The sequence below is a fragment of the Neolamprologus multifasciatus genome, chromosome 10 (assembly GCF_963576455.1).
Source record: "Neolamprologus multifasciatus chromosome 10, fNeoMul1.2, whole genome shotgun sequence".
NCBI classification, from domain to species: domain Eukaryota; kingdom Metazoa; phylum Chordata; class Actinopteri; order Cichliformes; family Cichlidae; genus Neolamprologus; species Neolamprologus multifasciatus.
The window spans coordinates 18,734,994-18,760,604 of record NC_140448.1 but is presented as its reverse complement, the minus strand read 5'-3'; the positions used below and the strand labels follow the sequence as shown (position 1 = coordinate 18,760,604).

Here is a 25,611-nt window from a genome sequence, read left to right as displayed (position 1 = left end):
TAAGTGGGACTGCTATAATGAATATGCAGTCAGTGAGTCTGGTCTAATTACTGAGGGAGCTGTCCTTACTGTTTATTGTTGCACAAAGGTGCAGTGAATGAAATTGTTAGGGACAAACTGTGTTCACTTTTAAGTAATGGGAATATGCAGGTTATAAATGCAAGCTCAGCAGGCAGATCAATCAAAGCCCCCCAAACTATGAAAACTTTATATAAATCCAACAACAGCGAACTTTGCGTATTTTGTATTAAGCTGTGTTAATATCTGTGCTTTAAATCAGCTCCACAAGTGATTCCGGTACTGTCGGTTCTAACTCGGGGTCACGCTCCCGTGAGTAACGTCAGCTCCTGCGGGAACGGACTGCGGCTGTAGCCTCCAACAACCTCCACACGGCTTTCGAGGAAAGATGGCGACCAGAGTCCTTCAAACAGTGGGTAGAGGCCTTAAACAGACGAGAAGCGGGCTTCATGCGAGCAGCCCGGTGCACGTCGCCCTCAGGTTAGACTCTTCTATACACAGTTTATCTGTGCAGGTGCATAAATCTTGCTTAAAAGTAATTCAACTTCTGCTCGTGTAGCCCAATGACAACGTGCGGGCTCTGCTAGGCGGTTAAGCTAATGCTAAAGGAAACGTAAGGACGTTCGCTACGTTTACATCTCTGTGCAACGTAGCTAGCATTAGCAATGTAGCTGTAAACCTGCTAACTTTCTGCTAACATTGATTGTTACTCCCACAATTTTTAAAATAAACAGTGAGTCAACTTGTCCTAACAATCGCCAGTGTCTGATTTATAATGTCATGCGTGCTTTTATAGACTTGGGTTGAAGAAATTATTAAAAACTTACCGCCGAGTTACTCCGAGTCTTAAACTGAATTCAACTTCAAGGTCAAAATGCATTGAATTGCTGCACAGCTGTGCTTGTTTTGGTCACTGGACGATTCAGTTTCTTCGCTGCAGCAGCTGAGCGGCCTAAAATAAGCTGTTATTTCCCTTTGAAAGGCAGATATTTGTATAAACCTGACTACAGAGTGACACTAAAATGTGTCCTTTTTTGGTGCATTATGAGGAAAACCGGTGGACTGTTTCCTCATAAACAAGCTTAGCCGCTACACGTGGTGACTGTTGGCACTTGTAGATCGAGTACATTAACAGAAAATGTAGGAAGGCTGATTAAAGTCAGTGCAGACTAATCTCAGGGACCCCTCAGCCTTCTGAGCTGCTGACCTCTGAAATGCATAGGTTGGCTGGGCTAAAAAAAAGATTTGCACCTTTTCTTCAGCCGACATTTACTAGTTTACACCTCGGGCTCTTGCAGTAAAACTGACCTCATTCACATTAGGAAGCCAGGACACTTTTTAAATTACAAATTTCATAACAACAATAGTAAAGGTATTATTGAATATAGCCCATCCACATCTGTATTTTTGAGACTTGGACTGATAAAGCAGCAGTTAGAGGTTTAACACGAAACTATATATGTCAGATGTTCACAGAGAAATACAACACATAATAGAAGGAAACAGGGTTGGATTATTAGGGGAGCTTTGTTGTTGGTACTTAAATGCTGCATTGTGTAGCCAAAGAAATGTTGATTGTATCCAACTTTTAAAAAAATGTTTTAATCCCATCACAGGAGCCTCTCAAATGTTGGTGATGAAAGCTGGTTCAAATCCCTTTTTGTTAGAAAAGTCGTCCCCAGAAAAGATGCTCACTCTCACGTGCTTGCCAAAAAAGAAGACAACAACCTGTATAAAATACAGTGTATGTATTGCTCGCAGTGGGACACAGTTAATGATTACCACAACAGTTAATAAACCCATGAAATCTGTTTGATCACGTTATCTACTCATGCTTTGTTTATTCTTTTTTTGTTGCAGTTCACAATGTCAAACCTGAGTGCCTCGATGCTTACAATGAACTTTGGTATGAGTCTTTGTTGTGTTATCTTAATTCAGATGTCACATTAGAGCACTTTTTTGCAACCAGTATGTCGGATTCAAAGGAGCTTGCAAAGTATGTCAGATATATTGCATTTTCACACTTTTTTTTTTTTTTTTTTTTTGTCTGCGTCTTCAGTGAGGATGTCTTGCCTTCCATTCACGCTGACCCTGAATACCCCTGTGCGCTTGTAGGCACCTGGAACACATGGTATGGGGAGCAGGATCAGGCAGGTAAGAACATCCACCCTACCCGAGTTACAACGGACTTTGTAGTTGAATGTCAGTGAGGTGAATTATTTGAGCCCATTCAATCTGGTCAGAGCTCAACCTTCTCTTTTAGAAGAGGAAACATGAGATTGAAAGCTCGCAGACAACATATTACTACGAGGTAAAAATGAGAACAATGTTCATCATGAATATTATTTACCAGCTGCTACTGTTGTTCTAGCCTTATGAATGTGCTTCTTGTAGTTGAATCACACGTTGGTTCTTCAAAATAAGCAGTTTATGGATACAGACTTGAGATCTGGATTTTCTTTTTAATCTAGCGTATTTCATGCGATCCTCAGACTCATTTTATAATAAATATTGTTGCTTTTAGCTCTACAAGATGCAAACTACTTGACCTCTTGATTGTGAGTCCTATTGATTAATGAGAATCTGTACGTGTTTAAGCTAAATCAAGTTGTACAGCGGGATAGTCTTGCTGCTTTCTGTTTCCTGCTGCAGATGAGTTACACTGAGGTGTGGCAGAATTTTCAAACTATGCCGTTATCTTGGTGTAAAAACAGACGTTACTTAAAGCCACTGTGTTTTTTCTCCTCTCTCAGCTTTTCTATTTCAGTTAATTATAGCTGAGACTGAACTGAACTTTTTCCTGGCTGCTCTCCATTTTGTCCAAGTGGTGACATTTGTCGTTCCACAGCTGTGGGTCCTCTCTGGTGTTACAGAGCTGTAATGTTGGCAGTGTCAGGAAAGGTTTTCTGAAAGGTTGCATCAGTACACTTTCAGCATGTGAACACTTAGACAGTATATGGTGCTATGTTTGTAGCTTGTCGCTGTCCCTTTTTGGCTCCGTCTTATTGTCATGGTTGTGTTTTGTTTTCAGATTTGAACATTTGATCTTTGAATTCAGATTTTTTTTTCCTGATTTGCAGTTTGATGCTAAATCTTGAACTAGCAGATTAAAGGCATTTAGTTTAATGTGGAAATAAACATTAGAATTTTTTTTCTTTTAATATTTTCTGAGATACTATATGTATTAAATACACTCAATGTTCATTTTTTCACTTCATGAAATTAAGAATTTTTCTTTTTTCTGAGATGTAATTGTAGTGGTAAGATGACATGATGTCCTTTCACATGCATACACAGAAACTGACTGGAAATTCATGCTGTATAGACTGAATCCCGTCATGCTCCACAATCACGGGTGGTTCATAGGGAGGTCTAACCACAGATGCTATTGTGAAAAACTCTTACTCCCCCAAAAAAGACAAGATCTATTTAAGAGCTACGTTATCTTTGGCTCTTCTGCTCCTTCTATTCTAGTTCACCTGTGGAGATATCGGGGAGGATACCCGGCTCTCACCGAAGTCATGAACAAACTCAGGCAGAATAAGGTAACGGGTGCTCTGATTAGTTAAGCCTACTGGCCGTTGGTTATCTGTAGGCCAATGTTTCCAGCAGTGCACCCATCTAGCTAGACCCACGTGACATTTTCCTTCCATCTTTATCTTTAATGTTTCCAGTAATCTTTGAAGGTTATTTACACAGTAATGCTTTGAAGAAGGAAAGTGTTAATGAACAGATGATTCATGCTGCAGGTTTAATCTTCAGAAATGTGTTTTTTTTTCTTAGTTTTTGGAAAACCCTGCAGATAAAATAAAGTAAGTGGCTTGTAATAATGTGTTCCTCCCACATTGAAGAGCATGAACTGATTGGTCAGATAATTACAAAGAAAATCAACCTGTTTCACATATTTGTGGCTCTGCCCCCTGGTGACAGAATACAGCTACCACATGTAAACAAGAGGGTACAAAACCGTGCATAGGCTTTGTGCACTGGTCCTGCACATCTGTGACGGTCCCTTTATTGCTTTATCAACTGTTCTTTGGCAAATCTCATGACTTTAATTTGCACAATTCCACAAACTTTAATCAGTAAATACATACTACTGTTAATCTGCCCAGATAATTTACACATCGATCTCTGTATACATTAAGTAGCACATGGCAATTTAGAAGTGTATACACTATATTTATAACCATAAATGCCATATATGTTCTCTGCATATCACTACTCCTCTATCATACCTTCTCAGAAAAGGTGATTTATATAAATATATATATTTTTATGAGTCCAGGTAAAAAGATATTTTCTTTCACTTAAATTGTCTGAATGCACACTAGCTGACTTTCATTGTCTAGATCCTGATCAGACTTCACAGTCAAACAACATGAATACAAATATATTTGGCAGTTATTTTAGCTGAGTCAGATTTTCTGAGCGCTGTGCTTCTTTTATTTGTCATTGCTGTAGAAGTTTATGGAGTACAGGAATGAGAGGGGGAAGATGCTGCTGTCTCGTAGGAACCAGCTGCTGCTGGAGTTCAGTTTCTGGAACGAACCCGTCCCTCGTCCAGGACCCAACATCTATGAGCTCCGATCGTATCAACTCAGGGTAACTCTTTTTTTTTAATTTTTTTTTTATGAACCACAGAATTAGTCCTCCTCCCTCTGTAAGTCTGGGTTTTTGGGGGGAGTGTTTTTGTTTTGTATTTTGCGGTACATGTAGTGAACATGATCTTTACCTTCTTTTTCTCAGCCAGGCACAATGATTGAATGGGGAAATTACTGGTAAGCCACAACTTTCCTTTTTCATGTAATATCTGAGCCACCAAATTTGATCATTTATGGAGGATAACTTTGCGAGCTTTAGTTCCCTTTGTACTAGTCTTGTAGCTACAATCTAAAAAGTTCCTCACTGCTATTTTGTTAGTTTCACACGTTGTTGCAGGTGAAAATGAGTCGGCGGTACTTTCTGACTACAAAATGTATGCATGATTCCTGAGCATGACCGCATATAATAATCCATTAACTGCCTGGGCTTCATTTAACATATTTCAATATATTCATCTGTTGAATTTAAATTGATTTTGACTGAAATTTTTTTGTTAATTTTATAAAAACCAAATATGCAGGGATGATTATAACAAGGCTGATGGTTTAAGACTGAAATTTGATGTACTGACTTGAAATGAGGGGAGTACTGGTGGATGTTGTGGTGTTTTAATTACTGCCACTTTATTTAGAAGCTGTGTTGTGTAATGTCTTTGGTGCTGTGCAGGGCTCGGGCTATTGAGATTCGCCAGCAGAACCAAGAGGCGGTGGGAGGCTTTTTCTCACAGATTGGAAGTCTGTACACAGTTCACCACTTATGGGGTAAGATGAGTTTCCAGGATCATTCAAGAAAAATGCTGCAAATATTGTCTAGGTCACCTACAAATGCAAATGTATGTGCGTATTTTTGGTACATGCCTTTTAGATGTAAAACAGCAGTCCCCACGCCGGGCCACAGACCGGTAACGGTCCGCCAGAGTTTAGGTTCGGGTGTGAAATTTATGGTTTTCAGGGTTTTTATCGCTAACTCGGTTTCCCTGGGTCTTTTCCCGTGTTATAGTTGTGTGTCTTATTTTGAAATGAATATTTACGCGTTACCATAGTGACCAGAGAGCATTAAGGGGCAGAGAGGAGGACGTTACTCTCAATGTTGTTGGTACATTTCAGGAGGACGCTGCTAATAAAGTTACACAATTACACAGTGAATTCGGGTTTATTATTATATTTACAAATTGCCACAGTTTTTGTCTTGGCCGTATTATTTTATTTTGTTGTATTTATCCACGACACCTTAAAGGCCAGTCTGTGAAAATATTGTCTGACATTACACCGGTCTGTTGCGCAACAAAGGTTGGGGACTGCTGATGTAAAAGAGTCCAGGACCAGGAGAGGGGACGAATCCCTCGGAGGGTGCATCTGGCATCTAATGTGTACTAAACCAAATATTTTCCCCTTGGGGAAAATATGGGAGCTGCTGAAAGAAGCTCCCATTTTGCTTGTAGCATTAAACAGTTTACCTGGTGTTGCTCTTCTTTCTTTCCACTTGACGATGTGCACCTTTAGGTTCTGGAAGTGAACTTAATGCAAAAGCTGTCAAGTATTTAAATTTTCCTGAACACGACTGTTTGACGTTATGATTCGTCTTTGGTTTAAAAGGCTACAGCTTTTACTCAGTGAGTTTGAACGTGTTTCTTTTCAGCTTACAAGGACCTGCAGTCCAGAGAAGATACCAGAAATGCAGCCTGGCAGCGTGATGGCTGGGACGAGGTTGTTTATTACACAGGTTGGATTCAGTCTGATACTTTTATACTTAAGCAAGTTTTAGTTACTGTAAGTGCTGAGTCTTGTTGTTCTATTGTGGGCATAAGACACTAAAATTAATCTATTTTATATCTATTATCCATATTTGTGTCATGTTAACGTTAAATGAAAATATTAATTTCAAACATTTAAGCTCAGATGAACCCAAGCTGCCAACAGCTTAATATAAATTGTCGATCAAGAATAGATTAAAACAATGAAGACTGGAAGTATTGACTTTTTTACACACCTTGGTAATAATGAATTTTGAGAACTAAATGGCGTGTTTTAAAAAGATACAATAGGTGCAATCCTACAGAAAAGAAACTGACCTTTTACAAAGTGTCTTTTTTATAATCGCTTTACTGGGAGAAAAAGCATCATGAGATCAAGGAAAACAGTGAAGGAGACCACAGGACACAGGAAAAGAGACTCAGATTGCACTAAAGTGCTTGCAGTGTGTCAGTAGATGCAGTTGACTTGGCTTTGCAGCGTTGAAACTGCTATAATCTAAAGGTGAATAACAAAATGCACAACTTTGATACTTCATCCTGTTGTGTCATTGCTGTGGTTGCTGCAGATCGTATAAACAAAGACAACTTTGTGATAAATGAGTTTTTTATTTAGCTGCTTTCTGCTCACATCGTCTCTTCCTGCTGAAGAGATGATCAGTGTGACATCTACCTTTTAATAATGTTTTATGTGAATTAATGTTAACCCTAAATGCTGGCAAAACTGCAAACTGAATTATGTTAAACCTCATTAATGCCAGTGTATGTCGTAAGTTGCATGAGGTGTAGAAGCATTGTATAATCTTTCTTTAGTGTTTAGAAAATGTAACCTCTTAGCCGGCAATGAAGTCTCCCTGTTAGGAAGCTTCCCAATGAAAAACTGACTATTCAGCTACAGCCAAAGTCTACTTGAGGAGGCGGGAACAATAGTGTTGAGTGAGTTACTTTTGTTCATTCACTGGATATTTTAGCCACTAAAACTTGTCATGGCTGTAAAAGTTCTTGGAAAAATTAATTGCCCACTTCTGCTCTAAAGTGACCAGAAGGGTTACGGTGTGTTGGTTGTACATAGAGCTTTGCAGACTTTCACCAATGAGCTGTGTTACAAATATAGCATAGCATATCATCTTTATTTATTAGACACTTTACATCCAACAATGTTGGCCAAAGTGCTACAAATATAAAACAAAGAGAAATCAGTTTAAATTACATACAAAATATCTTAAAATTAAAAATAATATAATTAATAAGAAAACATATTAAGAGACATCAACAAGTCCTGCTGTGCTGAAAGCCAAGGTAAATAAATGTGTTTTAAGACGTGATTTAAAAACGGATAAGGAAGGTGCCTGTCTAACATGTAAAGGCAACTCATTCCACAATTGTGGTGCTGCCACAGCAAACGGCCGATCCCCTCTGAGCTTACGATTAGTCCTAGGCACACTCAGCAGGAGCTGGTCTGCCAACCTGAGGGACCGGGAAGGTATGTATGGATGAAGAAGCTCAGAGAGGTACAGAGAGGCAGCATTGGACAAACATTTAAAAACAAATAAAAGCAGCTTAAAATATGTGGAATAAACAGCTGCTCTGAGTTATTCTTGTTTGTGCTTTAGTCCATGCTTTTAGCTTTTAGCTCGTGCTGCAGAGAAGACTGTTCAAGCCTGATTTTCATCACCTTTGGGCTTTGTGCCTCCCTTTTTTTTGGAGAACTGCACACAAGCATGTCTGTAGATTACATACTCATAATTCTCCACTTGTTCATAATTACACAAATGGAAGCAAACGTGACACAATAAATTCTACTTCAATTCTCTCTGATGCCTAAATCTATGAAGGATTGATTTAGCAACAGGGAATCGTTATGTTCAATGGGATTACAAAGACATTCAGCAGTGTTGGTGTAAGGACAACTTACAACAACTCAGGCTTTAATAAAATGAGCTTTTAATGGGATCCTAACATTGAAACTAAACTAAGAACTCTAGCTATAAATTCATGAAACATCAGCAAATTTAAATGAGATAAAGTTGTGTTCCTTGTTGGAAATCTGTTGTTAAGACTGTTGTTTGTTCTTCATCCCACAGTCCCTCTTATTCAGCACATGGAGTCTAGAATAATGATTCCCATGAAGACTTCGCCCTTGAAGTAACTACTAACACCTGAGGAGAATCCTCAGCCGCCACTGCAACTATTACACTGATCTGTCGAGAGTGTAACCAACCGTCAAAGTGTGCACTGCCAGGGAAATCTGCTCAACATCAACACAATCTTGTTTCCTTTTATTTGGTTTCTTTTCTCCCCTTTTTCTGTTTGGATGATGAGGTCAAAATGATTGTTACCAAAACTGTACCTGTTACAGCAGCTACTGTGTTACTGACCTATTAATGTGGTGTGCTTATGATTTGGGGCACACTCCTCTTCACCTTCTGTCATTTAAAGGGTGTTTGAAATGTTTTGTCTGTCTTCATTTTCTTTTTCTTTCTTTGTTGTTTGTGTGCTGGTCACAGGGCCTGAAAAGTATCTTTTTAATGTACAAGAAAATTTAATATGATTTCTGAGTCCGGAAACAAAATGACGATTACCAGTGTCTTACAACAGAAAATAAGAGCTCACAGTAGCTCACTGTCAAAATTACATGGCTTAAAATACATATTGAGTGGTCAGTTTCACAGAGATAAACCTGCAGTTTAAAGTTCAGTGTTATAAAATGAGTACTAAAGCTTAGAGTTACAGGTTTTGGTCTGTTTCAGAGCCACAGTCTCACTCCAAGTTCATCGTGTGTCCACTCCTCTTTTGTTGCATAGCTTTGATACAGCCAACTTGGTGTTTACTCCTTTCAGAATCATTTGACTGGATGAACCAATTCCTGTCAACAATACTGCATGCACACAAGTTGCCAGCTCATTGTTTTTGTTTTATTTGTTTGTTTGTTTGTTTTTTGTCTTACCAGAATCATGAATACTGAATTTGAATTATTTGCCCTGTTTTTGTTTTGTTTGTTTGTTTGTTTGTTTTAAACTGACCACAACTCCTGATTGTTCAAATTGTAACGTATGACACACGTGGCTCTTCCAGACAGAAGACATGTTTTTGAATCCAGCGGAACTAATCTGTATTTACAGTATAGCCTGCTGTACGCTTACTGACAAGTTTGGCCTTTCCCTATATCAAGTAGATAATGTCTGGGTGGTTGTATGCTCTGACTAAGATCAATGTTTTCTTTCTTTCTTTCGTTTCTTTCTTTCTTTTTAAATGGGCAGATTGTAGATATACATAGTGGGATTATTGGCCAAACCATAGTTGCAGACCCTCCTGAATCTGAATGTGCAGGGTCTTCTATTACTTAGCGGGTGTTGATAAACCTGTGAACAGGAGAGGAGTAGTATCTTGTGTGATAAATTGTAAAATGCAGTGCTTTAATAAGATTAGTTGTACATATTTAATTAAACTTCTGATAAAAAAATTGAGAGTGCTCTTTGTCATGAGTTGTTTGAAATGATAGAACATGAGTTGATTTTTGACTGTCAGACCACAATTTTCTGTTTTCTTCAGCATTAAAAAAATCAAATATACATATTAATTTTGCATGCTGAAGAAAGTGTGATGCTACTATATAAAATGGTAAGGCTTAATAATAATCTTAATCGTTTAAAATAACTCCTGTGTGTGTGTGTGCGCGCTCTATTTCCAGACATTGGTGTCTAGGGTGTGACTTATGCTGCCTTCATGGTGTGATGGAAATCTTAATTGTTAATGCTTGGCACTAATGCTGCAAAGTAAGGAGAGGATGGATTCTGTCGGAAATTTTAAATATATATTTTAAATATGTTTCACGCAAAAAATTATAACTTTTCAGGACATTGTTCACAGTTTCACTGTGATTTGCTTGCCGATATTGCCAGTCGGAAAACAAATGATCTTACTTTGTTGCCTTGAAGGTGTTCTAACGTTTCTTTTGGAGAAACCGAGTCAACCTGACACGATATTTCCATGGGTTTGAAAAATGTAATGACTTTTCTGCACTGATATAAATCATGGTGTGGACCAGTTGTAATAGCTGTAAAAGCGGAATGTCCCAGCGTCGGCTTGTCCCCTAAATCCAGCACGAGAACACGTGTTGGAGCCTTCTGGAAAGCGACTCCCCTTTCGAGAGCTTCTGAACCAGAGTAGCGTGGACTCCCAACCGGCGATACTTTTTACTTGTACTTCGCTGGTTGTGCTGCGCTATGGCTGCCGTAAAAGCTCTAAACCCCAAAGCAGAGGTGGCCAGAGCCCAGGCCGCCCTGGCTGTTAACATTAGTGCCGCCCGGGGGCTGCAGGATGTGCTGAGAAGCAACCTGGGACCGAAGGGGACCATGAAAATGTGAGTGTAGCCGGAGCTCTTTGTGCAGCACGCGTGATATGCTAACTCGCTAACGTTAGCAGCAAGTTTAGCATTGCAGCCGATAGCGGTATGTCGCCACCAAAGTCTTTGTGCCTGAAAAGTAGAAAGCATCCACTCTTTATTACAGAGTATCTGTCAAAAACACACTTAAAATAAATTGAGGCCTGCCATCGCTAAACGGTTAGCGGATTTTCCCGGCACTCGTTGCCCTGCCCAGTCATCGTCATGATCCGCTCTGACAGCCATAAAGCTAACGTTAGCATGCTAGCTTCAGTCGGTTAGCAGATCATGCCAGTTTACGTTAAAGTCGTAGTACTAAGTATAACGTGTCCACAAGTTTAGCCTTAACGCTAACTAAAGATACTGATGAGCGACTGAATAACTCAGTTACAGGTAGAGATTTGTTTGGGGATTTGTAGATGATGTGAGGAAATGGATAAATAAAAGCTAACAGCCATAATCTGCGAGTTCTTCAGCAGGCAAACAATAATAGGGTGAAAGTTTGCATTATCATAATATAAGCCGCTAGTAGGTAGGGTAACATATTAACCCTCTTCTGTCTCTGTGGATCTGCAGGCTGGTGTCTGGTGCAGGAGACATAAAGTTGACCAAAGATGGTAACGTCCTGCTACACGAGATGGTAAGGGACATGATGAGCTGTAAAATAAGGATCTTCTGTCAGTGATCTGTCATATTAGTACTGTATTGCCTATTTCACAGAGAGTGACCACACCCTAAATGTTTGTATATGTGTCTTAAGCCTTTGTTCTCACAAACAATGAGTTTAACAGCAGCATGTTATCTGACTGAGCTTTAAATATCTGGATAGATGTGCTTTAGGGTTTGGACTTATGATGATGGCACTTTTTCACATTTTTCACAGTGCACATTAATAATTTGATATATTTGTTAACCATTACAACGTACCTAAATTCTAAAAAATACATTGAATGCAGAAGTCTTTACCAGCTGACCGGGCCACACGACCTGCTATCCTCCTAATGCCATCCCAAGTACAGATTAATGGAAGGGTATGCGGTGTAAAATCTGTGCCTATTCAACTTGTAGATCTGTCTGTTGAGGCAACCCCTTTGGGAAACAAGGGAGCAGCTGGAAATACCTTTTTTTGCACTTCAAAGCAGACTTAGTACCTTGTAATGCAACTGAGGATTTATAATAATTAATAATGGATCAGTAGGTTTAGCACTGCTGCCATGAATTACCAATGAATGAGGATTTCCATAAAATTTTTCCCCAACCTTTTTCCCTTTCAGCAAATTCAGCACCCTACAGCATCGCTGATTGCCAAGGTTGCCACTGCACAGGATGACATCACAGGAGATGGTACCACCTCCAATGTCCTCATCATTGGTGAACTGCTGAAGCAGGCTGACCTTTACATTTCAGAGGTACAAGATAGTTCACAGTGTGTGTTTGTATTTGGCATGTCAGTCTCTCTAGTGAATGAATTGTTGAGGTATCTTTTTTTAACCACAACTCCATTTTAATGGCTTGTTGCAGGGTCTTCATCCAAGAATCATTGCCGAGGGCTTTGAGGCAGCAAAAGAGAAATCTTTGGCTGTTCTTGAGGAAGTAAAGGTGACTCGGGAAATGGATAGAGAGACCCTCATTAATGTCGCACGCACCTCCCTCAGGACCAAGGTCCACGCAGAGCTGGCAGACCTGCTCACTGAGGTGAGACGTGAGGGAATCGAGCACAAAGCAGTGATAGATGTTAGATGTTTTTACCTTATAGCCAATTAGTTAGTTTACTTTGACATTTCAAAGTTGCCACAGACCTAAGGGCTTACTTATTCTTGAACCTTTATGGCAGTCTGTAGCTTGTTGTGAGTGCACTTCTCTATTCTCTAATCTTAGCTTTCGCTTATTTAGCTTGTGATAACCTTGTCTGTTTGCAGGCTGTAGTAGATGCTGTGCTTGCCATCGCTAAACCCAATGAGCCCACTGACTTGTATATGGTGGAAATCATGGAGATGAAGCACAAGACCGACTGTGATACACAGTAAGTGTAAATACAGAGGTGGAGAGGGGGATAAGACAAGACTGTGCTTAACTGTGAATTCTAAATGCTGATCTGTTATTTCTTAGGCTGATCAGAGGTCTGGTGTTGGACCACGGCGCCCGGCACCCAGACATGAAGAAGAGGGTGGAGAATGCTTACATACTGACGTGCAACGTCTCTTTGGAGTACGAGAAGACCGAGGTCAACTCTGGCTTCTTCTACAAGAGCGCTGATGAGAGGGAGAAGCTCGTGGCTGCAGAAAGGAAGTTCATCGAGGACCGCGTGCAGAAGATTATCGCCTTGAAAAACAAAGTGTGTCCCAATGGGGACAAGGGCTTTGTCGTCATTAACCAGAAGGTATGCTAGAAAATGCGGATGTTAACATAGTTCAAAGGCTAAAGTTTAAAAAAGAAAAAGAATTCTGTCAAACTCAGTTCAGTCTGGCTTGTACTACTAAAGATACAGGCTCGTAATTTGACTTTGTGTTTTCACATGAACACTAAGCCTTTTGTCTGAGACTGGCCCAGCCAATCTGGCTACATGCACAGCGAACACCCAAGGATGCTATCATGGCTCCCCCTGGTTTTTGTGTCTGTGCTACAGTAACTCTGATCTGTACCTCTGCATTAGGAGAGTCTCTTCCTCCCCTACATGTATTCAGCGGATCAGGATAATCTTTACATCGCTTACATTTACTGAACTATTTAGTGTAAATTGGAGTCTCAAGCATGTCTTATTTTGTGTGTGTATGTGTGTGTGTGTGTGTGTGTTTAGGGTATTGACCCATTCTCCCTGGACGCCCTAGCCAAAGAGGGCATTGTTGGGTTGCGGAGGGCAAAGAGGAGGAACATGGAGAGGTGAGAAAAATATTGTCAGTGTTATAAATGTTGGTGTTTTATAGTTGAGATGAGCAAAACATTACATTACTTAGATAAAAGTTCATAGAAGATTTTTGAATTGTTTGATTTAACATGCTGAGATGAGCTCATGCTTTATGTTGTGAAATTGGCACAGACACACCTGTACAGGTGCTTTACACTACCAGCCGGTGTCAGTCAGTCATATATTAAGAAGCTGAATTACACTCAGTGTGTCGTTCCTGTGACAGGCTCACCCTCGCTTGCGGTGGCATCGCCATGAACTCAGTTGATGACCTCACACCTGAATGCTTGGGACATGCTGGCCTGGTTTATGAACACACACTGGTGAGACTTTTTTGGGGGAATCTATTTTTTACTTTTCAGTCCACAAAACTGTGAAATTTAAACTTTTTAAAATTAAAATGATATTAATGCTGCAACCTTGCTTGCAGGGAGAGGAGAAGTACACGTTCATCGAGAAGTGTGGAAACCCTCGCTCAGTTACCCTGCTGGTGAAGGGACCCAACAAACACACCCTCACGCAGATCAAAGATGCCGTAAGGGACGGTCTGCGGGCAGTAAAGAACGCTATTGAAGATGGTAAGAGCTGAACATTTCCTCTATGCTTATTTTACTTTTTAAAATCCTTTTACTAAAAAATTATTAACATAAACTTTTGTTGATGATGAATTTCTGCAGTTTTGTTCCATCTGAATCCTACTGGATGTTCTGCTTGACCATTAGTATGGCTTATAAAATGCTACCTTTTTAAACAGATTAACACTTTTTTGAATGTCTGTGTGCAGACAAATGAGCGTTTTTAGAATTCTTTAAGCAGAAATTCATTTTTGAAACGACACTCTGAAGTCTTTTTAGGCTTTTTCCAAATATTGTGTGGATAAACTGTAGGTCAAAATATCCATTTTCTCTTTATGTTGTTAACAAGCTGAAATTGAAGGTGGTTAATTTGTCCTTGAAGGAAAACAGAACAGGTCTCATTTGCACAGCGAACACCCAGGGATGCTAGTGTGGCTCTCCCTGGTCTCCAGTGTCTGTGCTACAATGACTCTGATCTTATCCTCTGCATTAGGAGAGTTTAGTCTCTCCTACATGTATTCAGCTGATCAGAACAAACTCCACTAATTGTTTTAAATATTAGAGCTGTTCCCTCCCTGAGTGGGTTAATTTATATGACACATTTGTTTGCTTTCCTAAATCTCTCTTTATTTTCTGTGTCTTCAGGTAGTGTAGTCTCTGGTGCAGGTGCCTTTGAGGTTGCTGTGGCAGACGCTCTGGTAAAACACAAGCCCAATGTGAAAGGCAGAGCCCAGCTGGGAGTCCAGGCATTTGCAGATGCTCTCCTAGTCATCCCTAAGGTAAAGAATAATTCATTTTCTCTGTCATTTTTATTAACAGAAACCTTGTTTGTTTCTTGCTGCACTATTATTTGTCACCTTCTTACAGTCCATCCTGTATCAAAATTTACTGATGTTTTTAAAATGCTATCTTTCTGTTCTTAGGTTCTGGCCCAGAACTCTGGCTACGACCCACAGGAGACCCTGCTGAAGCTGCAGACAGAGTACAAAGAGTCTGGCCAGCTAGTTGGAGTAGACCTCGGCACAGGTGAGAACCACAGCAGCGATCAGTCAATCCTGAAGTGATTGCATTTTAAAGTTAAGAGTCAAACTCTATAATCGTTGACTCTAAACTATGTGAAGTTATTAAACAGTAACAATTTGGCAGAATTTAAAACTTTTTTTTTTTACTTTTAACCTTTTGCTTTGCAGGGGAACCAATGGTGGCAGGAGAAGCAGGCGTATGGGATAATTACAGTGTCAAGAAACAGCTTCTTCACTCATGGTGAGACGAAGGAATGTTTTAAATTACCCCAATGTATCGCCCACATGGGTCACTAACACGGGTCTCTGTTCACAGCACGGTGATCGCAAGCAACATCTTGTTGGTGGATGAGATCATGCGAGCTGGAATGTCTTCTCTCAAAGGTTAAAGTCACCTAAAGAAGCTGCAGCTGTTATACTCACAGGGATAGTTGTTTACCTAAAGGTTCAGTCAACGTGTTCCCGCTGTAGGCACTCTGAAGCACCCCCAGTCTGATGGACAGCCCGCTGTAAACATCCACGGCACCCATTGCAGCGCCTGTCAGACATCATTGTCATGCTAGTCATGAGGTTCTTTTTGTTTTCCATGGATTTGTCATCGCCTCCCTCTAAAATGATTGGTTTATTTATGAGATTTTGTTAAAAGCACTGACCTCTGCCTCAGTTTTGTTTCTACCCATTAAAGGTTTTCCTGGCTCTGTAAAAATGTGGTTGTTTGTTGTTGAAGAATTAATCAGTCAAACATATAAAAGGGAACATCTGTGTTTTTTCTGCTCTGAGTCCATGAATGCTTTGGAAGCTCATCAGGAAAAATGTGATCTGTAATGCACAACCAGTGTTGGACTGGAGCATAAGAAATTAAGCAGGTCATCAGCCTCCATCTCCTCTTATCTCTCTCCTTAGCATCCTTCCTGTCACACTGATCCTCTGCACGTGTCCTCCTTTGTGTGCTTCCTCTTGCACTTTTCTACTGCTGTAAATAAGCTCTAGTTTCTAAAGAGTTTTTACGACACACCAAATCAAAACACAAACACTTCTGAACTTTCTGTATACACCTGCCTGCTGGCATCAAAATGAAGGCTTCACAATAAATGCATCCCAGCAAAAGACCCCAATGAGTAAAACGTTATTGATCACAAACATTGGGAGATCCCTGAGTTCTTATTAAGACATTTTAAATAAAAAGTAAATATGCTTAACAAAGCAGCAGTTCTCAAATTCACATTAAAAAATAGCAAATATCAGATATATTAGTGGTTCAGTATAACAGAAGTCAAGTGGACAGTGCAGCGCATTAAAAGTGGCGTAATGTGTACTTGGGGTGCTGGGCTGAAATAGCCTATTAACACCGGAGAGCAGATGTACTTGAGAATTGAGAAAGGGCTACACAAATGTGCTGCATGGGAGTAAAAGATAACCTGTAACTATAATTGAGAAGCTGAATCAGTCAGATAGGGTTGAGTACGATTTATATTACACCAGCGCAGAGCACCGGTGTTTACGTCTTACTCGTAATATTTTCCAATGTAATACTCTTCCTGTTATTATTATTATTATTATTATTATTATTATTATTATTATTATTATTATTATTATTATTATTAACAATATTAATATTATTCTCAATATTATTAAACTACAAAGCTTTGAGAAAGAAGAAGTATCGCGTGAATTTGAAAAAACGGACGGAACCAATTTTGAGGTGCAACGGTGAAATCTGTCCGACAGAAACGACTAAAAAAATGAAATTGAACTTTGAGAAGTTCTCCATTTGAACGTGGTTAAATGTTTAACTTGTATATTTATGTTCAAACCAGTTTTAGCAAAGACGATGGTATCCTGGATGTTTGCTGTGTTTTTACTGACAGGGGCCGGTAAGAGGACTCTTTCTTTCATTTCTGAATTTAACAAAAACATTAACACTTAAATAAATACCCATCGAGGCATGTTTGTTCCTGGCAGCCGCGGAGGAAATGGTGAACATCCCGGGAGGAAAGATGTTAATGGGAACCAGTGCAACCGATGGGAGAGACGGAGAGTCTCCCACCAAGGAGGTCGAGCTTCAGCCTTTTAAAATAGACAGACACCCCGTCACAAACGCCGATTTCAGGTAAATAAGATCGACATTAAAACGAGTTAAGGCAGAACTAATGCAGTGAAGTCGGTGACTTGTTCATTTATTTGCCACAGAGACTTTGTCAGAGCCCAGAAGTACAAAAGTGAAGCCGAGACGTTTGGCTGGAGTTTCGTGTTTCAGGACTTTGTGTCAGAAGAGCTGAAGAGCAAAGTCACTCAGAGAATTGAGGTGCCGGGTTATTGATCTCTGATTAATAGATCAGATTACCAGTTAGATTAATACCCTTATTTCACAATTTTAAGCATACAGTTTCCTGTTTGCAGCCTCTCAGATCTGAAGATTTGCTGTTTTTATATGTCTAACATTAGTGTTGTTCATAATAATTAATGAAACAATTTGTAGGCATCTCAGCATTTATAGAGATTCTCCACAATAAATAAAATATATAATGTAGAGCTTCTTACTGTTGTAAACAGCTTCTGACTTATTTCCTCATCTTTTCCATCAGTCTGCTCCGTGGTGGCTGCCTATAGAGCGTGTGTTTTGGAGACAGGTGAGTTGCACATTGTGAGTTTGTTCCTGTTTTCTCCAGCTTTTGTTTACACTCACTTATTACATTTTATTAGGTACCATGCGAGTACTGAGTCAGACCCCTATTCCTTAAGCACTGCTGAATTCTTTGTAGCACAGATTCAAGAAGGTGCTGGAAACATTCCTAGATACTTCGGTCCATGTTGACAGGACAGCATCACACAGCTGCTGCAGATCATCAGCTGCACATCCACAATGCAACTCTTCTGTTGCGTCCACATCCCAAATGTGCTTTATCGTAAATCGACACTTATCAAACCAGACCGCGTTTTTCCAGTCTTCTGTTGTCTAACTTTTGCTTTGGTGAGCCCGACCAAATTGTAGTCTCAGTTTCAGTATTCAGAGGTGTTTTTCTTTATACATTTGTTGTAACAAGTGGTTGTTAGAATTATTGTTGCCTTCCTGCCAGCATTCTTCTTTGACTTCTGGTATAAACAAGACATTTTAACACAGAGAGCTGCTGTATATTTTTCTTACATACCATTCTCTGTAAACCCTAAAATGTTTGTGCTGGAAAATCCCAGAACATCAGCAGATTGTGAAATCACCTTACTTCATCATTCTGATACTCAGTTCGAACTTCAGCAGGTTGTGTTGATCATGAGCCTTTGACATATGATTGGCTGATTAGATATTTATGTTAATGAGCAGGTACCTAACAAAGAGTCTAATAAGTTATACCTCTGGACATGCCTACTTTTTTGCCACGCACATTGACCCTCTACTGTTCAGCCTTCAGGGCCTGGTTCGGGGATTCGAGATCGTCTGGACTTTCCGGTTGTTCAGGTGAGCTGGAATGACGCCCAGGCCTTCTGCAGCTGGAAAAGCAAGAGACTGCCCACGGAGGAGGAGTGGGAGTGGGCTGCACGTGGGGGGCTGCAAGGTATAATGTTTACTGCTATTATAGTAGAGTTTTTGACTTTCACTTCCAGCTGACAACATTTAAGTCACACACAGTGATGTTTCTGCTCAGCAGCTCCTTTGTTATTGTCTCGACAGAGGAACCCAAAACTGCTTTTGTGTTTCAGATACAGTCAAGTCTTTGTGAAAAATCAGGAAACTAGTTTGAATAATGGACTTTTTCACAAAACTGAAATATAATTAAAATATAATTTTATTGTTCATCTAATCTCTTTCCTGGCTGTTATGCTGCAGGTCGGACCTACCCATGGGGAAACAAGTTCCAGGCCAACAGAACCAACCTGTGGCAGGTCAGCATGTTGCAGTCATGGTTAGGTCATCATCAGGTCATTAGTATTGTTCTCATGGGAGGCTCTGATTAGGTTTTCACTAATGCTTCTTTCGCCACTGACATTATGTTTTTGTCTTTGTTATTAAGTAAATATATATTGTATATCTATGAATACAGAAAAAACCCTCTGTGTTTATGTAAAACAATGTTTTACACTCGCATGTTTTGTTATTGAGGAACAAAACATGCGACTATATTTTAAATTTGTATGGATCCAGAGTTGGGAAGATTAATCTTTGTTGCTAAGACCAGTGTTGGTCAAGCTTCTTGAAAATAGTAATTAGTTACTAATTACTGATTACTTCTCCAAGAAAGTAATCTTGTTAAATTTACTGATTACTTCTTTTCAAAAGTAGTTAGTTACTTTGTTACTTAAGTTACTTTAAAAAACATGATACACAACTTGAATACGTTTTAAATACGTTATAAACCTATATAGGATCCGGGGGTTTCTCTGTGAATTCAACATTCCTGTGGCAGCTTGCCTGGTGCTTGCTCAGATTTAAAGTTAAAGTTTTTGCTGTAGAAAGACGTTTGTTTTTGTCACTTTTTACAGAATCAAGCTCAAAGTAATGTCAGTACTTCAAAGCTTTAAACGCCACATGGTTGTACTCAGTACTCAGACGCAGTCCATATTATCTGTTGTTGATCGACACACGTCTATTGCTGCCATGGACGTCGCACGCTCCTACGTCATTGTCATGAGACACTCTCACAAACAAAATAATGGTTTAGTAACGCAGTAACGTATTACTTTTTTGCAATAGTAATCCCTTTACTCATTACTTGAAAAAAGTAATCGGATTACGCTTTACTGCCCATCTGTGACCAAGACTCATTTAATTCTTCACTTACTGTGTTGTGAGTCTGGACAAATATGGATTTAAAGTGTAACATGGTATTGTGGTAATTCTAGCTTTCGTGTATTTTAGGGGTCTTTCCCAGATGGAGACACTGCAGAGGATGGATACCACGGCATCTCTCCTGTTACAGCATACCCTCCCCAGAATAGCTATGGTAATCTTGTTTTAACACACATGTTATCAGCATGATGAAAGAGCTGATTGGTAGCTAAGATGTTTAAGAGGAATATTAACTGTGCATTAAGACTTTACATTTGTGTTTTGAGCTTTTGGAAACATTTGATTTTTCTTCTCACATTTTTTGTTGTAAACATTAACACATAATGCCCATTCTTCCTCCAGGACTGTATGACATGATGGGAAATACATGGGAGTGGACATCCACACGCTTTTCAGCAGCGAGGCCTATGTACGTGCTGCGCGGTGCCTCCTGGATCGACACAGTGGACGGTTCAGCTAATCACAAGGCTCGAATCACAACCAGGTGAGTTTCTGAGGTAAAAAAAAAAAAAAAAAAAAGATGACGTATGTTCAGACCCAGAGCCACCGATTTAATCTTGAGTAATGCTTACAACTGTGCATCCTGCAGGATGGGCAACACTCCCGACTCTGCTTCTGACAACCTTGGATTCAGATGTGCTGCCAGTGATGGACAGAAGGGCAGGAAGAAAAAAGAAAAGGCAGAACTATAGCCTCAGAGGACAGCAGTGTGGATTTGAGCCAGCAGTGAACAGCCTTTAATAATAAATGTGATGACTTTAAAGTTTACAACAAGATGGAAGCAAAGGACTAAATAAAAATGAGGAAGAAATTCACATTAAACGTGAAGCTAACTATATTTCTCCTGTGGAGAATTTTATAAAGAATAAAGGGAAATCTACCATTATGAAACATTTAATAAAAAATACTTTTTAAAATGATGAAAAAAAGAATTTATTGCTATTTTCCAAGAACTTTCTGTTTACCTGTAACAGTAACATCATGCCAGATGCTAAATGATTACACCATGCATTTGCTACTTCGCCTTTAGAGGTCGCCACAGGAGACAATCTGCCTCCATCTCACCCTATCCCTCACATCTCTCTAAATCTATGAATCTCCCGTCTGGTCTTCCTCTTTTCTTCCGGCACCTCCATCTTCAACATTCTTTGTCCAGTATATCCACTATTTCTCTTCTGTAAATGTCCAAGCTTGTTATCCTTGCCTCTCAAACCTTTGGCTCCCAAGACACTCAACCTGAGCTCTGGTGTTCACATTTCTAATCTTGTCGATTCTGGACACTTCCAACATCAATCTAAAATTCTTCAGCTCTCTCCAAACTACTTCCTTCTTTCTAGGCTGGACTGTTGAAATTCCTCGTTTTGCAACCTTGCAGCGTGAGTACTGCGAGATCATGTTTCTCCCCCGTTACCTTCTCTTCAGTGGATCCCTGTGAATTCCTGAATTTATCCAACATTTATTCTCAAAAGACCTCATTGTACTATATAATCCCCGCAGAGTACTGCTGTTTGTGCTCCCTCTGTGCCCCTCTTTTCTCTTTCTCCTCACTGGTCACAGCACATGGCTGCACATCCCTGAGCTGTTTCTGCTGCATAGTGCTAGTGCTTGATTGTTGGGTTTCTATCTCTAATATTGTGGGGTCTTTACCTTGTGATACAAAGCTCTGTGAGTTGGCTGCTGTTGTGAACTGAATGAGAACGATTCACAGGCTTAACTAAAGAGACTTGCTTACATGCCTCTGAACATATCCAGTGAAATGAACAAGTGGGGCACTCTTTGCCAGCATTGGTAGTCTTCCTTCCATGTGGTGGGATGTGTCTTTTGTTGAGCGTTTCTATGTGACTGGGTAGTAAATTGGTCCGTTTGTTCAGTCTAGGCTTCTCTAATCCTGTCCTTGGCTTTCTGTTTACTTTCCCATAGTGAGGGTCTGACTGATTGGGTTCATTCTGCTAAACAGACCAGAAATATTTTGAAAAACTCCAGTTTGGTTAAATACAGTAACAGTATAAAGCCAAGACCTCTGACTTTGTGATGCAGTGTCTTAGCCCTGACCAAAGAATCAGTTTGAGTCCTGGTTATTCTAATGATATAAAATGGACAAACTGTTATCAAACAGCTTGTGCAGAGGTTGTTTTAAGCTGCATTTCTTGAGGAGGAGAGCAAAGTTAGAGGCAGATGTTAGGATGTCTTGTTACCAAATTCTGAATGACTTTGCAGAAAGTTTTTTTTTTTTTTTTTTTAATCTTCCTGGTTAAAAACAAGGAAAAACAAATGGTGCTGTGCAGTCTGGTATTTGTGCTCCACAAGGCTCCACCCCCTTTATTGAACCTTACCAAAACAGTGAGAATAACTCCAAACTTTCTTTCTGATTGGAACATAATTACACAAGACAAAAATTAAACGCGCAACACTGCTGACATTTTAAAATTGATTCACTGGAAATACAACAGGGACCGCCCTGCAAATAAATGCATATGAATAGCCTCCCATTGTCACAGAGCACCTCCACAGGTATTGTCTGACGATGCAGCTTCTTGGAATGCGTTATAATGTGAAGCAATTGTGCACAAATATTTCTGGAGCACGGTGAAGTTTTATTGAATATTTTTGCTTTGACATCAGAAAGCAAAGTCATGGGATTATTTCATACACATTAAATACATAATATTAAAAAATAGAATAGAAAAATCTAAATCTGACATATGTATCAGGGCACAGGAGGACTTCATTAATAAATGTGGTGACAAAACTATCTGTAGCAGCACTGAGAAAGAATGTGAAACAAGTATTTCTTTGGGACGTTGCCAAGTTCACTTTGCAGCTTATTATAATTATTATTGAGCTCACAATACCTAATAACTATGTTGACTAATTGAACATTTTAAGCAATATGTATAACAATCTAATACTAGTGTGAGATTTACATTTGTGAATTGAACTGTTTGTAGATATCAGCTTCCAACCCAAATATTCCCCCACAATTTCTTTGGTCAAAACCACATTTCACCTCAAGTATTCACACCCAAATGGTAACAAACCTTTAACACCTACTATGTCTGTCTTTAAAAAAAAAATCTTGTTTAATCATAAATATATATTTTTTCATCTTATGTGTTGCCAGACTGTTCAGTTATTACATCAGTTACAAACAGCAGAAAGCATTCAAAACTTAGTAAATAGCTCTAATTTTCTAAAGCTCAATGAGGATAAAACTGAAATCCTCCTTATTGGCACCAAATCCAACCTTTTGAAGTTGAACCATTTCTCACTCACTATCGATAACTCCACAGTTTTCCCTTCTCCTCAGGTTAAGAGCCTTGGTGTCATCCTAGACAGTTCACTTTCCTATAAATCTCACATCAATAATCTCACCCGTTCTGCCTATTTCCATCTACCCAACATAAACAGATTACATCCTTCTCTTTCCACCCAGTCTACGTTCATTCTTGTCCACAGTCTCGTTACCTCCCTTATTGACTACTGCAATTCTCTTTTGCATGGTCTCTCCCATAAATCCCTCCATAAGCTTCAACTGGTTCAGGACTCTGCTGCTCGCGTTATCACCATAACCCCCTCCTACCAGCACATCACCCCTTTTCTTCAGGAACTTCAGAGGCTCCCAGTAAAATTCTGGATAATATACAAACTTCTTCTGCTCACCTTCAAGGCCATTCATAACCTTGCACCTCCTTACCTTTCTGACCTGTTAAGCACTATCTCTTCTGCCCACTCACTTCAATCTTCTTCTTCTATCCAGCTCGCTGTGCCCTCTTTCCGCCTCAGCACGATGGGAAGCAGAGCTTTTAGCTGCTCTGCTCCCAGGCTGTGGAACTCTTTACCCCCAGTTTAAATCTCAACTCAAAACCCATCTGTTCAAATGTGCATATTCACTGTGAACCCACTGTTTGTTCATTTTATCTTGTGTCTTGAAAGGCAACTTTATAATTAAAATGTATTATTATTATTATTGAATAATAATAAGCTGTTCTTAATTCTTTACTCTTTTTGTTTCTGTTTGTGAGAATTAAGCCACATAAAGAGTTAATTAGAAAGCTTTAAATGTGCTGAGGTGCTTTTGATCTGGAAATCAAAAATGCTAAGCTACGATAACCAATCGCTACCTGCAACAGGCTCATAGACAGGACTATATGCAGATGGCCTTACAGCTTCTACGGGAAGCAAGTGGATAAGTAGCAGCCAGGTGCTGCTTATCAAATTTACTCGATTAACTAAGTAGGTGTGTGTTAGCTTAATGCTACAATCTTCTTAGGAATAGAATTCCTAGCAAATTGACCACAAGGTCAGACAATGCAATACTCCGAGATGATACGCAAAAACAAAGTGCTCTCATCTCAGACTCTACAGGCCTCAGCATGTTAAATGTTAAGTCCAAGACAGTACAATAAGAAAAATACTGGCCTGTTTGGAAGGGTTTCCAACCAAATAGAAGATGGGAACACAGCTTAGGTTTGCATTGTTGCATATGAACAAAAGGAAAAATGTCCTTTGAACAGACAAGGTGAAACTGGAGATATGTAACGTAATGGACAAACACAGCACATTAGTAGAAACATCTAGTAAAAGCTGTCAAGCACAGTGGAGGAGGGGTGATGGTTTGGGCTTGTTTTGCAGCCACGGGCTAGTCCTCTATATACCAAAGATTCAAATGTGAGGCCGTCCATCCAACAGCTAAAGCTAGGTTGTATGGTCATGCAACAGGACATTGATCCCAAACACGGTAACAAATCTACACCAGAATGACTGAAAAAGAAAGGAGGAAGTGTTGGAAGCACATGATTGAAATGCTGTGCATAACGAAATGCCCACAAACCTCAATGAATTGAAACAACATTAGTAAAAAAGTGAGCCAAAATTCCTCCACATCGTTAGATGTGGTTCTACAGGATTGTAGATAATAGGGTGTATTTAGTTTCTAGCATGACTGAATGCAGTCCTGTGAAAACTTTCTGTGTCACATATATCTGATTAAAACTCTGAGGCATAAATAAAGTTAAACAATTTCTAACATTTGTTCAGATAGGTATGTGCCTCAGTCTGTCATTCTACTGACTTTGATTAGCCACAATAAGGTAGTTGTATACTGCAAAAAAAGAAAAAGGTAATTAAGGCAAATTACAAGATTAATTGTGGCACTGACGGGTAAAAAAGCAGAAGCACCTCATTTAAAAACAGTGAAATAGAGATGTCTGATTCCATATTTAAGAGAATTTATTTTTTTAAAAAGTGGGCCTATCTGGCTGAATATTTAATTTAGAGGCGACCTACTTCTTGCTCAAAACAGCCTTGGCTTAGTGGGAAAAACACAATCAAGAACCACTTCCTTGCTGCATCTTGGTGAATCGCAGAACCATGTGAACTGTAATGGAAACAGCTTTTTTAAATGCACATAACTGACGATGATCATTTTTTTCCTTCAGTCACTTACTGATTCATCTTTGCACAGGCATGTGGGAGGTTTGTCACAGAAACCGTTTTACCTCAGATATCAGGAATGACTCTAACTGGTGTTTTCCCCAAAGTCTTTCAGTACCAAAAATAAATCAGGGAC

At 39.5% G+C, this 25,611-nt stretch overlaps 3 protein-coding genes and 2 non-coding genes across 5 annotated transcripts; all 5 read left to right on the top strand.

Moving 5' to 3' along the window:
- The first annotated feature begins 284 nt into the window (after positions 1 to 284).
- LOC146510084 (protein NipSnap homolog 2-like) lies at positions 285 to 8,931 on the top strand. The gene is made up of 10 exons (XM_085174547.1): positions 285 to 498; positions 1,635 to 1,762; positions 1,879 to 1,924; positions 2,078 to 2,172; positions 3,493 to 3,563; positions 4,483 to 4,623; positions 4,768 to 4,799; positions 5,290 to 5,384; positions 6,262 to 6,345; positions 8,458 to 8,931. The coding sequence occupies exons 1-10, from the start codon at positions 407 to 409 to the stop codon at positions 8,520 to 8,522; spliced, it is 849 nt and encodes a 282-aa protein (XP_085030673.1). The 5' UTR covers positions 285 to 406; the 3' UTR covers positions 8,523 to 8,931.
- Positions 8,932 to 10,494: 1,563 nt separating this feature from the next.
- Positions 10,495 to 15,965, top strand: cct6a (chaperonin containing TCP1, subunit 6A (zeta 1)). Its single transcript, XM_085174516.1, has 13 exons — positions 10,495 to 10,736; positions 11,334 to 11,397; positions 12,032 to 12,166; positions 12,279 to 12,452; positions 12,677 to 12,780; positions 12,867 to 13,137; positions 13,555 to 13,637; positions 13,889 to 13,985; positions 14,093 to 14,240; positions 14,883 to 15,016; positions 15,161 to 15,263; positions 15,428 to 15,500; positions 15,576 to 15,965. Exons 1-13 carry the CDS (start codon positions 10,600 to 10,602, stop codon positions 15,646 to 15,648), a joined length of 1,596 nt encoding a protein of 531 aa, XP_085030642.1. The 5' UTR covers positions 10,495 to 10,599; the 3' UTR covers positions 15,649 to 15,965.
- LOC146510083 (small nucleolar RNA SNORA22) lies at positions 13,321 to 13,456 on the top strand. Its single transcript, XR_014876638.1, has one exon. It is a non-coding gene; the product is annotated as a small nucleolar RNA SNORA22 (small nucleolar RNA).
- LOC146510082 (small nucleolar RNA SNORA22) lies at positions 14,640 to 14,775 on the top strand. The gene has a single exon (XR_014876639.1). It is a non-coding gene; the product is annotated as a small nucleolar RNA SNORA22 (small nucleolar RNA).
- Positions 15,966 to 16,956: 991 nt separating the features above from the next.
- Positions 16,957 to 23,108, top strand: sumf2 (sulfatase modifying factor 2). The gene is made up of 9 exons (XM_085174544.1): positions 16,957 to 17,133; positions 17,222 to 17,369; positions 17,450 to 17,564; positions 17,845 to 17,889; positions 18,660 to 18,810; positions 19,083 to 19,138; positions 20,112 to 20,196; positions 20,385 to 20,526; positions 20,632 to 23,108. Exons 1-9 carry the CDS (start codon positions 17,064 to 17,066, stop codon positions 20,732 to 20,734), a joined length of 915 nt encoding a protein of 304 aa, XP_085030670.1. The 5' UTR covers positions 16,957 to 17,063; the 3' UTR covers positions 20,735 to 23,108.
- The last annotated feature ends 2,503 nt before the right edge of the window (positions 23,109 to 25,611 follow it).

Excerpts from the sequence above, each read along its gene's own strand:
- LOC146510084 (XM_085174547.1), top strand. The coding sequence starts at position 407 with ATGGCGACCAGAGTCCTTCAAACAGTGGGTAGAGGCCTTAAACAGACG. Across the intron at positions 2,173-3,492 it reads TGGGGAGCAGGATCAGGCAG|TTCACCTGTGGAGATATCGG; the intron begins GTAAGAACATCC and ends CTTCTATTCTAG. Across the intron at positions 6,346-8,457 it reads CGAGGTTGTTTATTACACAG|TCCCTCTTATTCAGCACATG; the intron begins GTTGGATTCAGT and ends TTCATCCCACAG.
- cct6a (XM_085174516.1), top strand. The coding sequence starts at position 10,600 with ATGGCTGCCGTAAAAGCTCTAAACCCCAAAGCAGAGGTGGCCAGAGCC. Across the intron at positions 10,737-11,333 it reads CCGAAGGGGACCATGAAAAT|GCTGGTGTCTGGTGCAGGAG; the intron begins GTGAGTGTAGCC and ends GTGGATCTGCAG. Across the intron at positions 13,986-14,092 it reads TGGTTTATGAACACACACTG|GGAGAGGAGAAGTACACGTT; the intron begins GTGAGACTTTTT and ends CCTTGCTTGCAG.
- sumf2 (XM_085174544.1), top strand. The coding sequence starts at position 17,064 with ATGTTCAAACCAGTTTTAGCAAAGACGATGGTATCCTGGATGTTTGCT. Across the intron at positions 17,890-18,659 it reads AGCGTGTGTTTTGGAGACAG|CCTTCAGGGCCTGGTTCGGG; the intron begins GTGAGTTGCACA and ends TCTACTGTTCAG. Across the intron at positions 20,527-20,631 it reads AAGGCTCGAATCACAACCAG|GATGGGCAACACTCCCGACT; the intron begins GTGAGTTTCTGA and ends TGCATCCTGCAG.